Genomic DNA, 14,107 nt, shown 5'->3' with positions numbered 1-14,107 from the left:
GTCCGATCGTCTGTCGAGTTAAATAATTCCAGCTGCTGCACTGAAAAAAAACAACCTGTCACCAATCATTTCATCCCTATATCATCAATATCACATCTCGTCTCTTCTCATCCTCATCCCTTCAATCAACCCTCTCAAAATGCTGCCAAGGCGCATCCTCTCGTCCTCACTCACCACCGCCGCCAGGTCGGTTCACTCTTCGGCCGCTCGTCCGGCTTCAGAGGCGATCAATCGGTACTCGAAGACCATTACCGAACCAAAATCGCAGGGTGCTTCTCAGGTGTGTTTGGCGGGATTCGTGTATGCATGCACGTAACGACTTAGCTTACTTGTGTGCTATAGGCGATGCTGTACGCGACTGATGGCGTCAACACCGATGACGATCTCAAAAAGGCCATGGTCGGTGTAGCAAGTGTGTGGTATGTGTTACTTGTTACTACTGCACATCTGGCCCAGCTGACCTATAAACAGGTACGAGGGTAACCCCTGTAACGGTCACATCTTGGGTCTCGGTCAGAGAGTGAAGAAATCTTTAGGTGAAGCTGGTCTCATTGGGTATCAATTCGGTACTCCTGCCGTTTCCGATGGTATCAGTATGGGAACTTCAGGAAGTGAGTGAATGAACGGTCGGTCCGAGCTGATCCCCTTAGTGTCCTACTCCCTTCAGTCTCGTGACCTCATCGCCGACTCGGTAGAAAGTGTATGTGGAGGACATTGGCTCGACGGTGCCGTTGTCATTCCCGGTTGTGACAAAAATATGCCCGGTACCTTGATCGCTCTTGGTCGACTCAACAGACCCGGATTGATGCTTTACGGTGGTACCATCAAACCCGGTCATTGCAATGGAGAAACCCTCGATATTGTGTCCGCTTTTCAGAGTTACGGTCGTTTCCTTCAAGAAGGTCAGACTGAAGCAGCAGAGAAGACAAGATACGATACCGTTAGAAATTCTTGTCCCGGTTCAGGAGCCTGTGGAGGGGTGAGTTGCTATTGAGATTCACTGTCGCTGATCAAGTAGATGTACACCGCCAACACCATCGCGTCATGTGCCGAAGCACTCGGTATGACCGTCCCCGGATCCTCCTCGTCGCCCGCAGAATACCCCGAGAAGTTGGCCGAGTGTGATTCGATGGGATCAGTCATGCGAAATTTGCTCGAAAATAATATTCTCCCCAGACAGATCATGACTCGGGAAGCATTCGAAAACGCCATGGTGAGTTGCAATGACGATGTGACTCCGCTGACATCTAGGTCCTCACAATGGCTCTCGGTGGTTCCACCAACGTCGTTCTCCATCTCATTGCCATCGCTCACTCTGTCGGAATCAACCTCACAATCGACGACTTCCAAAAAGTCTCTGACCGTGTACCTCTCCTTGCCGATCTCAAACCCAGTGGTAAATACGTCATGGAGGATATACATACCATTGGAGGTATTCCAAGTGAGTGACACCCCCTCTCGCCTTGGCCATCTACTAACATCAATAACAGGTGTCATCCACTTCCTCATCAAACACGGATACATGACCGGTGATGGTCTCACCGTTACCGGCAAGACCCTCGGAGAGAACTGTGACCGATGGGTCGAGAAGCACGGCAGCAAGTGGGAAGGCCAGAAGATCCTTAGACCGGTCGATGATCCCATCAAATCAACTGGGCATCTCCGAATCTTACGCGGTAACCTCGCGCCAGGCGGTGCTGTTTCCAAAATCACTGGAAAGGAGGGTCTTCGATTCACCGGTAAATGCCGAGCATTCGATGTTGAGGAAGATTTCGTCAAAGCTGTGGAGTCTGGCTCAATCAAGAAGGGCGAGAAGACTGTGGTTGTATTGAGATATCTTGGACCAAAGGGTGGACCTGGTAAGTTCTCGAACATCTCTCGATGACCACCTCTCACTGCTAACTACCTGACAGGTATGCCTGAAATGCTCAAACCTACCAGTTTGATCATGGGTGCTGGTCTCGGTTACGATGTCGCTTGTCTCACCGACGGGCGATTCAGCGGTGGTTCTCATGGGTTCGTCGTCGGTCATGTCGTACCAGAAGCGCAAGTCGGAGGACCCATCGCCCTGGTACAAGACGGCGATATCATCGACATCGACGCTGTCGCCAATACTCTTAACGTGAATGTCTCTGACGAAGAGATGGCTCGTCGAAAGGCTGCATGGACCGCACCACCTCTCAAAGTGACTAGCGGTACACTGTACAAATACGCTAAACTCGTGACTGATGCCTCGCATGGTTGTGGTGAGTTGGCATTCCTCCACGGTGTTTGTTCCGAACGCTGACACATATATCTGCTACGTAACAGTCACCGACGCATGAGAGTGATGCATTCCTTCTTTGCTTGTACCAATCATATTATAGTCTTTGAACATGAAACGGACCACAATGCATGCATATATGCATATATGCATATGATGTGATGAATATGAGCACTGTACAATTGACTATATATGTGTTTGTGTCACGTGATCTGAGAAAGTGAAAGTGCACTGAGTGACTCGTAATGATTCGGTTTCTTTTCTTTTGACTCGAACAACTAACTACACTATAACTCTTGGATCATCATCATCATTGCCATCCTATTGCATTGTAGCACTATCATTGTCTTGTATCCACCCCATTCGAGAAAACAACTTCCGCAAGGACCAGCCATACACATATCAGGTCTGAACAGAAATCACAGTCATCAAAAATGCCCATGCTGTGAGTCGTCCAATCTCCCTCTTTCAACAACATTCCGACGTATGTACCCGCTGACTCTGCCTCAGAGCCGATCCTTCGCAGAGATATCTGCCATTCAACCCCGTTCCTTTCCCGAATCGAACATGGCCAGACAAGGTTAACAAAAAAGCTCCCATCTGGCTGAGCACGGATCTGAGAGATGGAAATCAGAGTCTTGCAAACCGTGAGTGAATCTGTCATGACCGCGGGCTAACTTTGTAGCCATGACCAACCAGCAAAAGCTACGCTTCTTCAGACACATAGTACAAATGGGTTTCAAGGAGATTGAAGTGTCTTATCCCGCTGCTTCGGATTCCGACTTTGCTTTTTGTCGTGATCTACAAAACAATGGAGAGGTCCCGGATGACGTATGGATCCAGGTGAGTCCATATGTGTCTTAGCTAAAGCATTAGACGCTCAACAAGTTCCAGGTCCTGACACCCGCACGATCCGACCTAATAAAAAGAACGTTCGAAGCGGTTGCTGGGTTGAAGCACGTCATCATTCACATGTACAATGCGACATCATGCCTTTTCCGTGAAGTAGTATTCAACAATGATCGTGAGGAGACCATCAAGTGAGTATAGCCCGGTCGCTCCCGTTTTTTAGTGTTAACCACCTCGTAGACTCGCCTCAGATCACACACGTCTCGTCCGAGAGCTTGCCGAGCAGTATGCCGCTTCTGTGAGTGATGAAATATTTCAGATCCGCACAAAATGCTGACCAAAACAGCACGGCACGAGTTTCCGTTTCGAATACTCTCCTGAGACTTTCTCTCAAACGGAAACCCCTTATGCTGTTGAAGTCTGTGAAGCCGTCAAGAAAACCTGGCTTGCCGGTGAAAAGAGTGTCTGGGCAGATGGCCGCAAGGAGGAGAGGATTATCTTTGTGAGCTGCTCCATCGATTGAGTCCACGAGATCAATACTGACGGCATAAAATCTCATAGAACCTCCCCGCAACTGTTGAGGTCGCAACACCAAATTGCTTTGCTGATCAAGTAGGTACTTTGAATACATTCCAACACTGGCAGATTGCTGACATCCTGTATAGGTGGAAATCTTCTGCACCACGATCTCAGAGAGAGAGAAATGCATCATCAGTCTACACACACATAATGACAGAGGTGAGTTTTTCACTGCGACGTTCAATGCTAACATTCAGGCTGCGCCGTCGCCGCTGCTGAACTCGGTATCCTCGCCGGGGCCGACCGAATCGAAGGCACGGTCCTTGGTAACGGTGAACGAACCGGTAACGTCGATCTCGTCACTCTCGGTCTCAACTGCTATTCTCAAGGTATCCCCCCAAACCTCGATTTCTCCGACATGTTCTCCATCATCGACACCGTCACCGAATGCACCGGTCTTCCCGTGCATCCTCGACACCCTTACGCAGGAGAGCTCGTTTTCACCGCTTTCTCAGGAAGTCACCAAGATGCGATCAAGAAAGGTTTCGAAGCTCAAACCAGGAGAGAAAAGGCCGGCGACAAGATCTGGAGCATGCCCTACCTTCCTATCGATCCCGCGGATGTTGGCTGTACCTACGAAGCAGTTATTCGTGTCAACTCTCAGTCTGGAAAGGGAGGGTGAGTTCGGAACTTTGCGTTAGACTTCTGTCACTAACGCCGCACCTCTAGAATCGCCTACATCGTCAAATCCGCCCTCGCGCTCGACCTACCCCGTCGTATGCAAATCGCATTCTACAAAGTTGTTCAAGACAGATCCGAGACCACCGGTAAAGAAATGACTTCTAAAGACATCACCACTGCCTTCCGACAGACCTATCACCTCGGTGGATCCATTTACGATGGCCGACTTGTACTCAAGTCCTTTGTTACCGTCGATATCCGATCCGCTACACCATCAGCTGTGGGCAGTCCCGATCGATCACGTTCACACAGCCGGGTAGCATCTCTTGTTGGATCTGTTGTCGAGCCCAGTCCCGATAGAAGTCTCGATGGCAATCTACCCTCTGCATCCAAGAGACTCACCGCCAAAGTGCTTATCGATGGTACTCTCCGAGAAATCTCTGGAGAAGGGAACGGTCCCCTCTCTTCCTTCCTCGACGCTCTCCAAGGTGATCTTGGCATTGCCCTCTCCATCCGGGAATATACCGAGCACGCTGTTGGAGCTGGATCCGATGTCAAAGCCGCTACATATGTGGAATTGATCCCACCGAACGTCGATGCAAAGGACAAGACCAAGGGCGGATTCTGGGGAGTGGGTGTCGATGCCGACATCACGGCGAGTGGTCTCAAAGCAGTCATCAGTGCTGCCAACGGTTATCTAGGTCAAAGCCCTATCCAAGCGGCTGAAGGTGCATAAAAAGTTCGAGATCCCGTCGAAGGTCTGTAATGTCTTACACAAAGGTTTTGCAGTGCATCAATCGAAAAAGTACAGCTATGTATACACAATGGGAATAAACAATGCCACGGAATGTAACGGTCTACGCTTGATTTGCCCGCAGGATCTCCTCTCTAGATATGCTCGATTTCTCACACATATCCCGGAATGTCCCTTGTTTGTCGTAAAGATTGAGAGGCGTATCGAATTCCTTTGACGCTGTTAGCACTTGATCTTCCTGCTATCAATGCTCACCTCGATCTCGCCCGCGTTCATCACAAGAATTCTATCCCATGATATGATGGTTCGCAGTCTGTGAGCTATGCAGAGAAGAGTTTTCCCTGCAAATTCCCGATGTATTGTCTGCTGGATCTTCGAATCGGTCTCAAGATCTGCCATGGTAGGGTGAGCAGTAGTAGTCAGGCTCTGGACCGAAGCATACTCACCGACAGCAGCTGTTGCTTCATCTGAGAGAATTCGTAATTAGTTCAGCCGTGATAACGCCCTTTTTCCTGAGAACATACCTAGGACCACAATCTTCGACTGTGCGTTGTCAGCCTCTGTCCAACCATGTCTCAACTCACGTTTTTAACGAGCGCTCGCGCCAAACTTATCAGAGATCGTTCGCCAACACCTAAGTCGAATCATCTTAGCTACTTGGTCTGGACACGGACACTTCTTCACTCACTCAAATTCTGTCCTTCTTCCTCGATCACCGAATCAAGGGTAAGCCTCTGCTTCCCTTCCGAATGATCATTCCCCACAACACACGCCCGGGAGAGCGCATCCCACAAAACAGCATCCTCGTGCAGATTAAAAGGATCGAGGTTAGTCCGCAGCGTCCCGCTAAACAGGACCGGATCTTGTGGGATTATAGCGATTTGAGATCGCAAGGCGTTCAGCCCGATCGTTGAGATATCTATGTCATCAATCTTGATACGACCCGAGGACAACCTATGCCCGTCTTCAGCACTCTTCCGCCTCCCCAGGCCACTCACTCGACGAGGCGGAATAAAGCAACTGTGATTGAGGTCTTCCCAGCACCTGTCCTTCCCACAATACCGATCTTCTCTCCCGCATCGATAGACATCGACCTGGAAAGCGGATCAGTAAGCTTATCAGGGCAGGTCGCACTCACAATCCCTTGAGCACCGGGGGAAGACCGGGACGGTATGACATTACAGCGTTTTCAAACTGAATTGACCCCTCATGAGGCCAGGTCTTGGGTGGTCGCGTCGCTGGTACGTCATGTGCCGCTTCTTGTGGCAACGACGTGACGTCTGCATACCACAAGACCCTCTCGACTGCGTTCACTGCGGAAGGATTTAGATATATGTACATCACATTTGTCCACTCACTATTATTTTCCACCTCCGCAGACTGTCTGGTAACCTATAGACCTATCAGCAACAGATTGCCCTTTTTTTCGGCACACTTACCATTCCAAGGACTTGCGTGATAGATGTCAAATACGTTAGACAAAGAGCGATTTGAGAGGGCGTCAAACCACCTCCGCCTTTAGCAGACATTATAGCGACGGCAAACACCAAGCACGCCCCCAAGAAGTCAAGCCTTATCGACAGCCACCTTTGATTTGTCGCACTCAACAGATACGCCCGGTCCTCCAGGTCCATGTAATATGCGTTATCTCTGATGAATCGATCAGTCTCCCCATAGGCTCGTATAGTCGCCAACCCAGATAAACTATCAATGCAGTCAGGAATACCCTCTTTTGTCTACGAGAGGTCCACTCACGATTCCGAGAAGTGAGAGTACAAGAGAGACCGCAACATGGAATCTAATCGCTTGACTTCTCTCGATGACGTACGGTAGAACATGGCAAAGTACCTGCTTGTCAGCGACGGACCGACCCGTATGACTTACCAATAGCCCACGCCAACAAAGAATATACTGAAACTATGATCAGCCGCACTCCACCCCAGGTTCAACCTACATGACAATGAAGTAGTGCAGAAACACCGTAATAATCGCAACGGATCCGATCAACTATACCGTCGTTAGCCTGCACGAATTCAAACCAAGTACTCACCGTCGCAAGTGTCAATGCCATCATACGAAGAGAATCGGGAAGCTGGTTGTCGATGCTATCAATGTCTTTGCCAAAGACCCCGAGTATCCGCCCCAGAGGCTGCGTATCGAACATAGACTTTGGACTGTAAAAGACGTTCGCCAGCGCCGAAGAATGAAGGTTTTGCGATGCCAGGCTTGCTAATACTCCCATCACCGCGCCCATGGCAAAGGTAAAGACCGCTTGTGTCACACCGAGCGCGGCATAAATACCTTGATAAACGTTCCACGCTTGATTGTATTTTCCTTCTTGCCACCAAGTCAACCAAACGCTAAGTCAACCAGGTATCAGTTCATCTCTCTGCCTCTCGAGAACTCACGTTGCCATGACTTGGGATCCTTGCCTGCAAACAGGGTCAGCTACGGCGGCGACGTACGGAACTCACATGATCGCAGCCGACAGAAGCGTCAGCGGGAGAGTCCATCCTGCTCGACCAGCATGCAGGTATCCAGCGTACACTTCGTGATCAGCGCTGACTCCGAACGCCCAAGCTTACCCTTTTGACCGACCGAACCGGTCTTGCGCACCTCGCTGACCATGAGACGACCCTGGGGGTCATTCGCCTTAGCCCAGGCGATCTTCCTCACAGAAACACCCACTGCTCACCTCCAACTTTCCGGTACCGGCAGCTTTGCCCATAACGTTGTCACTCTCCTGCTTGATCGGTTGTTTTGCATCAATCACCATGTCATCTTGCGAAGTGCCATCCGAGTCTTCCTCCACAGAGCTACCTCCATAATCGGAAAAGAGCCTTGAAGCTGGCCCTCCAGCTCGAGATAGTTCCTGAAACGTGCCCTGCTCCACGATAGCCCCTTTTGACATGAGGCTGAGATCGCAAATCATCAGCTGATATCTGCAAACCAGCGTGCTACTTACTAGATATGATCCACCATAGGCAGGAAGTGTATCGCATGGGTCACTAGCACCACGGTTTTCCCGCGGCCACTTAATGGTAAGATTGCGTTTTCGAATAGCGCTTTACCAACATGCGGGTCCACGGCACTCAAAGGGTCGTCAAAGAGCTGTTCAAAATTCAGTTAACATACCGGTGAGCAAGACGCTGTACTTACCGCAATATCTGCGTTATAATAAAGTGCTCTCGCGATGTTGACTCGCTGCTTTTGACCTAGAGTAGATATCTGACTGAGCGCGTGATCTCACGATCCGAAGCCCGACTCACCGCCTGAAAGGTTGATACCTGATTGATGTCAGCTCATGATCCACTCGATTTTGCTCACCCTTCTCTCCTATCTGTTAAAACTGTCAGCAATACACTTATACACTCGCTATGCCTTGGACATACCTCGGTTAGATCTCCATCGGCAAACATCTCCAAATCGGTCATCAGATTCGCATCCTTCACAACTTTCCAGTATCGCAATTCGTCCCACGGCTGACCGAACACAATATTATCCCTCACAGTCGCATTTTGTATCCATGCATTCTGCTGACAATACGATAACCGTCCGCAGAACACGACACTGCCACTCGTGATCGACATTTCGCCGATGAGCTGATATGTATTAGCGACATCCTTCCGAAACCCAACTTACCCCTTGTAAAAGACTGCTCTTTCCGCAGCCTACTGACCCCACAATCGCTATGATACTACCTCGAGGTACTTGCAGATCGAGATTGGAGATTTTGAAAGAATTACCGCTGGCCTGGTCATCAGGCGACCATGCAAAGGTCGCGTTTTTCACGGATATGGCCACGTCCAAATTCGGGTCTATCACATGGCTGTTGTCCTTCGCTTCCGCTTCAAAGACCTGGAAGGATTAGCTACGAGTCACATATACCTGACTCACCTCGGTCAGCCGCTCCATAGCGTTCTGCGCATCTGTCAACGAAGACAGTGCACGTGGGAGGAACATCAAGGGCTGTCTGAGCAAATTGAAAAAGGCCAACGAAGTGAAAATCAAAGCCTGTTGACGGGATCTCGTCAGAATGGTAGATTCGGAAACAATCAACTTACGGGATCTAGACTATCATGTGTGGCGGCATAGGTCACGAATGCGAGTACCGATGCCAGAGCCTGCGTTGAATCAGTCCTGCCGAACTTATCCGAGAAAGGTCTCTTGACTCACAGGTACACTGAAGGCGAGTGCCTGGTTGGCGGCCCGAATGACGAGGATCTTCCGCACACCTACCATCTCTTCTCGCCTGAATTGCTTTAACCCTAAAATGAGACATCAGCTACATGGCTAATATGGTGCATGCCGACTTACGCTTCAAAAAAGGAATCTCGTATGTGAATACTTTGATGATTTCCATTGATGACAGGAGCTCTCTCAGCAGGCGCGATCGCGAGTCTGTCCATTTCTGAGACTGTATCAGCCGACTGGCATGACATGATCCAAGTGTACATACCATAGACTTCTTTCTAACTTTGAAGCTGAGCTTCATGAACCACGTCTGCAACGGAGCCAGAATCACGAATAGGGAGAATCCAACCAACGCAGATGGTCCAATCTGCACAATCAATAGGACTATTACGAGTCAGCTATCTTGAGTTGTGTAGTGCAAACTCACTCAATGTGATTATGAGCTGAATTGGAGCGGTCCATATCTAATGACTCTGTTCATCAGCCTCCTGCCTATTAGCTATGGCGAAAGATTGAAGACCAGAGGCCTACCGCGTGAAACCCTGCAAGCCTCAATAAATTAGCATTCCCGACCAGTATCACGGATCCTCCACTCACACTGGGCGCAGTAATCTATACGGGATATCTAGAATTCACAGATCAGCCCAGGAAGAGTATTAACCGTCACTCACATCACTCGAGAGATAGGTCAGAAGCTTCCCATTAGGATGCTTCGCTCTACCACCGACGCTGAGGCACAATGCTTTTTGGTAGATTGCAGATATCAAGGTAGCCCTGGCTGTCACCCCTGTCGCCATAGAACGGAAAAAGAACTATCGTAGGGAGTAAGCTAAACAACGCAGCCCAGTCCTAACACATACCTGATGCTGGCATACCGACTGCATGATGGTCAAGAAGAACAGACCAATCGCCATCCCGATTCCACGCCCTATATTAGGCTGCGGCGCTCCCGTATGATTTGCCGCGTAGACTAGGAGTGAGCTCGATATTCAGTAAAAATGACTCACCTTCTTTACTAAAATTGATGAGGGCCTTAACGAGTAGAGGGATCATCAATTGCGAAACATCGCTTGCTACCTTGAAGATACCTGTGGCCCCGTCAGCTGGACACGACACTTTCAACAAACACACATACCTCCGATCCAAAACCCGTCTATGATATCATTCAGTGCCCAGGCCACGCTTCCGTGTCTCTTGCCACTTCTACCTCGCCATTCTGATCGCAGAGCCCGATATCGAAGCATATAGTCATCAGTAGGCCCAAATGAGGAGATATCACCTGGTAGGAATCGAGTAGTCGAAGCTTTGAGCAGCCAAATCAATCTCAAGTAAATGGTCGGATCCATTCCCGAGAGCTGTTTGTTCCATAATTGAGCCTTATCTTGTCGCGACCTCAACGCTTCGAGAAACCGAGTCGACAATGGCAAAGCTGGGATGTCAGCTTGACCCGTCACGCATTGATCCTCACCTTCACGACTGGGATCCATCTATCAAGGAGTCAGCCAAACATCCACCATACGACAACTCACCTTCCATAAATCCGTCGCTTGCAATGGTCGTTGATATCCCTTGATCATGATTGGAGTAACCCACTAAATCAACACCCAGATCAGAACCGCACATATATATACTTTCCCAACATACCTGAAAGGTGAGTTTACTGATGATCGATGCCGACGCCAGTGGAATTATGTCTGCTTCATCCAGCCTAGCTTTAGGAGGCGGAGGGCTATGCCTGGGACGCCAGAGCTGCCTGCAAGTCTTCTGTCAGTATGCGGCTCACCATCATGGTAGCTTTACTGCTCACCACCAATGATCTCGCTTTATCCCAGGGAATTGCTCAACCTCGGAGCCCGAGAGGTCGCGTAGCTTGCTTGGATCCGTTTTCTCGCGGTTCCTAACATCGTTATCCTCGTCTGCCGCCATTTTGGCCTCGCCGTTCGTGCTTCTTTTTGCACAATGCTCGACGCAACAACAGGATTCGGATTAACAAGGGGGAAGGACATAATGATCGATCGAGATGTCGACAGGTGTTTTGTTGTTGAAGAATTTCGGTCACCGATGAGATCTCTTCGGACATGTCCGAGTATGATGGAATGCACAACGGCGGACTTCACCGCCCTCCCATGAACCAATTCACCATTAGGGTGGGATTAAGGGTAACCGCGCATTGTGAGCGGTTGCAACAGTTTGAGCACTCAATAGGAATTTGTAATGGGTTGTGTAATCGTTCTTTCAATTCAGGCATTCATCGTCACAAGCAGGAAGGAGGCTCCGAGATGAGGGGACAGTACGGTCAGGTCAATAATGGCTGAATTTCTGCCTGTGAAAGCATGTAATTGTTGTTCAGCAAACCCATATCGAAGGGATGCCAAAAAGCGGTAATGGTTTCTAATGCGCTCAAGTAGTTGTAACCGCTCACGGTTACCCTTACTGGATTGGCATGCATACAGTCTTTTCCAGAAGGTTAATTCTCCATTGATTGTAACAAAGCAAACAAGATACATGTTTCAATGAAGCAAAAAAACAAAACAAAACATATGAGTAGTCACGACCTGACACAATTAGGTGGATCATCAACAATAGTACAGGACATCTTAGAAACCCAACGGTCCTGTGTGCGGACCCGTCTTGGAAAGCCTTCTGATAAAGATCACCAGAGATAGATTGGAGAGTGACCGTTTGAGCTTGAGTGGTAAACGAATTGATCGGAGAAGTCGAAACAGTGCACTTACCTAGCAGCTCTCGTAGAGTTGCAAGGAGTCCTCAAAGTCAGCCAGCAACTCGTCGGGTCAAAGCGGCTATGTGGAGACCGCAGACGTCTATCACGGACGGGAGTGAAAGAGAGGTTGCATAGATTCAAGTTGACCCACCAAGAGGAATGTCGAGATCATAAGTTTATAGACGTCATTGATTATACGCAGAGCTGGACGAAGTCGGAGTAGCTGCTGACTCACAATTTCGATCTCGTAAAGGTGTCATCCTTCAACATCGAGCCTGCCATCTATCACTTTCTTTGGCTACCGGCAGACTAGTCATGCTAAATGCATTTATATATCTCCAGTATACGAATCATGGATCAAGTCGACGAAAGAACAGTAAGAAAAACGAGGAATGATTCTGTTCAATCTATCACTGATTACAACGTAAGGGGAAATCGTAAAACACGTGCATCGTAATCAACCGTAATGCGTTATGCATCGTAATCAGACACTGCTGCTCATAAGTCGACCTTGGCTGTGATTTATCCGAATGCAGATGCACGATCGCAAAATGCTTCGCTCAGTTCATCTCTGGCACGTCGACCCACCTCCTCTGCTCCCAGCTCTTCAACGCGACTTCTGCCATCTGCACACCCCTGGCTCCCTCCAGCAAATCGTATTTCCAAGGCTCATCCTTGACAACGTGCCGCATGAACATTTCCCATTGTACCTTGAAGGCGTTGTCGAACACCTGGTAGTCCGGGACGCGTGACCAGGCCGCATAGTGGTCGATGGTACTGGGGACATCCGGATTCCAAGTGGGTCGAGGAGTAGACGATTCGTGCTGCACCACACAGTCGCGCAGACCGGCGACGGCAGAACCTTTGGTACCATCGACCTGTATGGTGAGGAGATCATCTCGACGGGGACGGGTGACCCAGGATGAGTTGAAATGAGCGACGATGCCTCCGGCCAACTCGAATGTGCAATAAGCCGCATCGTCGGCGGTACACTTGTATCGCTTGCCTTGTTCGTTCAGCCGAGTAGGGATGTGAGTCGCACCGTAGCACGAAAGGGCCTTGACTTCGCCGAAGAGGTTGGCAAGCACGTATCGCCAGTGGCACAGCATATCGACGATGATACCTCCGTCGTCCTCCTTTCTGTAATTCCAGCTGGGTCGTTGAGGGACCACGGGCGTGTCGCCAGTGAAAACCCAGTAGCCAAACTCGCCTCTGACGCTGAGGATCTCCCCAAAGAAGCCAGAGTCGATGAGGGTACGGAGCTTGAGTAGTCCGGGAAGCCAGAGCTTGTCTTGTACCACGCCGTTTTTGACTCCCGCCGCTGTAGCCATCTTGTACAGCTCGTAAGCGTCATCTGACGTCACAGCGGTAGGCTTTTCACAGTACAGGTGCTTTCCCGCAGCGATGGCCTTCTTGACAGCCTCGAAACGACGTCCAGTGGTTTGAGCGTCAAAGTAGATGATGTTCTCCGGGTCAGCCAAAGCGCCATCCAGGTCGGTCGTGCACCGTGACGAGTCGATGCCGTGTGCAGTGGCCAGCTCCTGCAGCTTGGCTGCGTTCCGGCCCACAAGGATAGGTTCGGGCATGATGCGTTCGCCGTCAGAGCAGAGCACACCACCTTGAGCGCGAATGGCGACGATGGATCGGATGAGATGCTGGTTGGTGCCCATACGACCGGTGACACCGTTCATGATGACACCTATGCGTCGAGCAGATTGTGCTTGTTGATTGGCAGGAGTGGGGCTCATGGTGATGTGTGATGGGAGGTGGGTGAGACGGTCAAGTAGAGTCGGTTTCGGCGAGAGTGTGTGGGAGACTGGACTGGACTACTCTGGCGTTATAAACAAAACAGAGGCATTACAGCAAACGGCTTATCTTGGGATAGAGCTATAAGCCCAGCGGCCCGAACGGAACGGGCCCGGTCGTACTCCACCCCGAAGCTGTAATCTTGGTCAGCTGCCTGTGCCTTCCACGCCCACGATAAGGTTGCTGCAATCATGCATCTCCACGGCTTAGACTGGGCTCCACAACCTGGGCTCCACAAGTTGGCTCCACAATGCTGATGCAACCATCTCGCCGGAACCGATTAACCTGTTCACGGGCCGCCCAGTGGTTATATTTTAAA

At 50.0% G+C, this 14,107-nt stretch overlaps 5 protein-coding genes across 5 annotated transcripts; 2 read left to right on the top strand and 3 right to left on the bottom strand.

The window, feature by feature from the left end:
- Nucleotides 1-139: 139 nt before the first annotated feature.
- I302_101645 (dihydroxy-acid dehydratase) lies at nucleotides 140-2,287 on the top strand (the record flags this gene model as incomplete). Its single annotated transcript, XM_065869327.1, has 7 exons — nucleotides 140-280; nucleotides 343-419; nucleotides 472-611; nucleotides 696-979; nucleotides 1,252-1,441; nucleotides 1,491-1,859; nucleotides 1,914-2,287. 7 exons carry the CDS (start codon nucleotides 140-142, stop codon nucleotides 2,285-2,287), a joined length of 1,575 nt encoding a protein of 524 aa, XP_065725399.1.
- A 410-nt stretch (nucleotides 2,288-2,697) lies between these two features.
- On the top strand, nucleotides 2,698-5,048 carry I302_101644 (2-isopropylmalate synthase; the record flags this gene model as incomplete). Its single annotated transcript, XM_065869326.1, has 10 exons — nucleotides 2,698-2,708; nucleotides 2,774-2,910; nucleotides 2,991-3,106; nucleotides 3,158-3,303; nucleotides 3,353-3,410; nucleotides 3,459-3,614; nucleotides 3,674-3,724; nucleotides 3,778-3,826; nucleotides 3,889-4,309; nucleotides 4,361-5,048. The coding sequence occupies 10 exons, from the start codon at nucleotides 2,698-2,700 to the stop codon at nucleotides 5,046-5,048; spliced, it is 1,833 nt and encodes a 610-aa protein (XP_065725398.1).
- Nucleotides 5,049-5,169: 121 nt separating this feature from the next.
- On the bottom strand, nucleotides 5,170-6,904 carry I302_101643 (uncharacterized protein; the record flags this gene model as incomplete). The annotated part of the gene is made up of 11 exons (XM_065869325.1): nucleotides 5,170-5,277; nucleotides 5,322-5,458; nucleotides 5,513-5,533; nucleotides 5,591-5,603; nucleotides 5,651-5,700; nucleotides 5,755-6,020; nucleotides 6,065-6,160; nucleotides 6,205-6,379; nucleotides 6,425-6,458; nucleotides 6,506-6,770; nucleotides 6,822-6,904. 11 exons carry the CDS (start codon nucleotides 6,902-6,904, stop codon nucleotides 5,170-5,172), a joined length of 1,248 nt encoding a protein of 415 aa, XP_065725397.1.
- A 42-nt stretch (nucleotides 6,905-6,946) lies between these two features.
- Nucleotides 6,947-11,186, bottom strand: I302_101642 (uncharacterized protein; the record flags this gene model as incomplete). The annotated part of the gene is made up of 26 exons (XM_065869324.1): nucleotides 6,947-6,977; nucleotides 7,021-7,073; nucleotides 7,117-7,426; nucleotides 7,475-7,498; nucleotides 7,541-7,580; nucleotides 7,652-7,703; nucleotides 7,762-7,981; nucleotides 8,032-8,177; nucleotides 8,226-8,281; nucleotides 8,336-8,353; nucleotides 8,455-8,668; nucleotides 8,964-9,080; nucleotides 9,131-9,190; nucleotides 9,243-9,334; nucleotides 9,384-9,477; nucleotides 9,526-9,644; nucleotides 9,688-9,724; nucleotides 9,792-9,802; nucleotides 9,858-9,885; nucleotides 9,932-10,072; nucleotides 10,121-10,188; nucleotides 10,268-10,348; nucleotides 10,396-10,747; nucleotides 10,790-10,852; nucleotides 10,905-11,013; nucleotides 11,068-11,186. The coding sequence occupies 26 exons, from the start codon at nucleotides 11,184-11,186 to the stop codon at nucleotides 6,947-6,949; spliced, it is 2,655 nt and encodes an 884-aa protein (XP_065725396.1).
- A 1,356-nt stretch (nucleotides 11,187-12,542) lies between these two features.
- On the bottom strand, nucleotides 12,543-13,730 carry I302_101641 (uncharacterized protein; the record flags this gene model as incomplete). Its single annotated transcript, XM_019187024.1, has 1 exon — nucleotides 12,543-13,730. The coding sequence occupies one exon, from the start codon at nucleotides 13,728-13,730 to the stop codon at nucleotides 12,543-12,545; it is 1,188 nt and encodes a 395-aa protein (XP_019049902.1).
- Nucleotides 13,731-14,107: the final 377 nt, after the last annotated feature.

Source organism: Kwoniella bestiolae, chromosome 1 (assembly GCF_000512585.2).
Source record: "Kwoniella bestiolae CBS 10118 chromosome 1, complete sequence".
NCBI classification, from domain to species: Eukaryota; Fungi; Basidiomycota; class Tremellomycetes; order Tremellales; family Cryptococcaceae; genus Kwoniella; species Kwoniella bestiolae.
The sequence above is the reverse complement of the archived record's forward strand: the minus strand, read 5'-3'. Positions and strand labels throughout refer to the sequence as shown.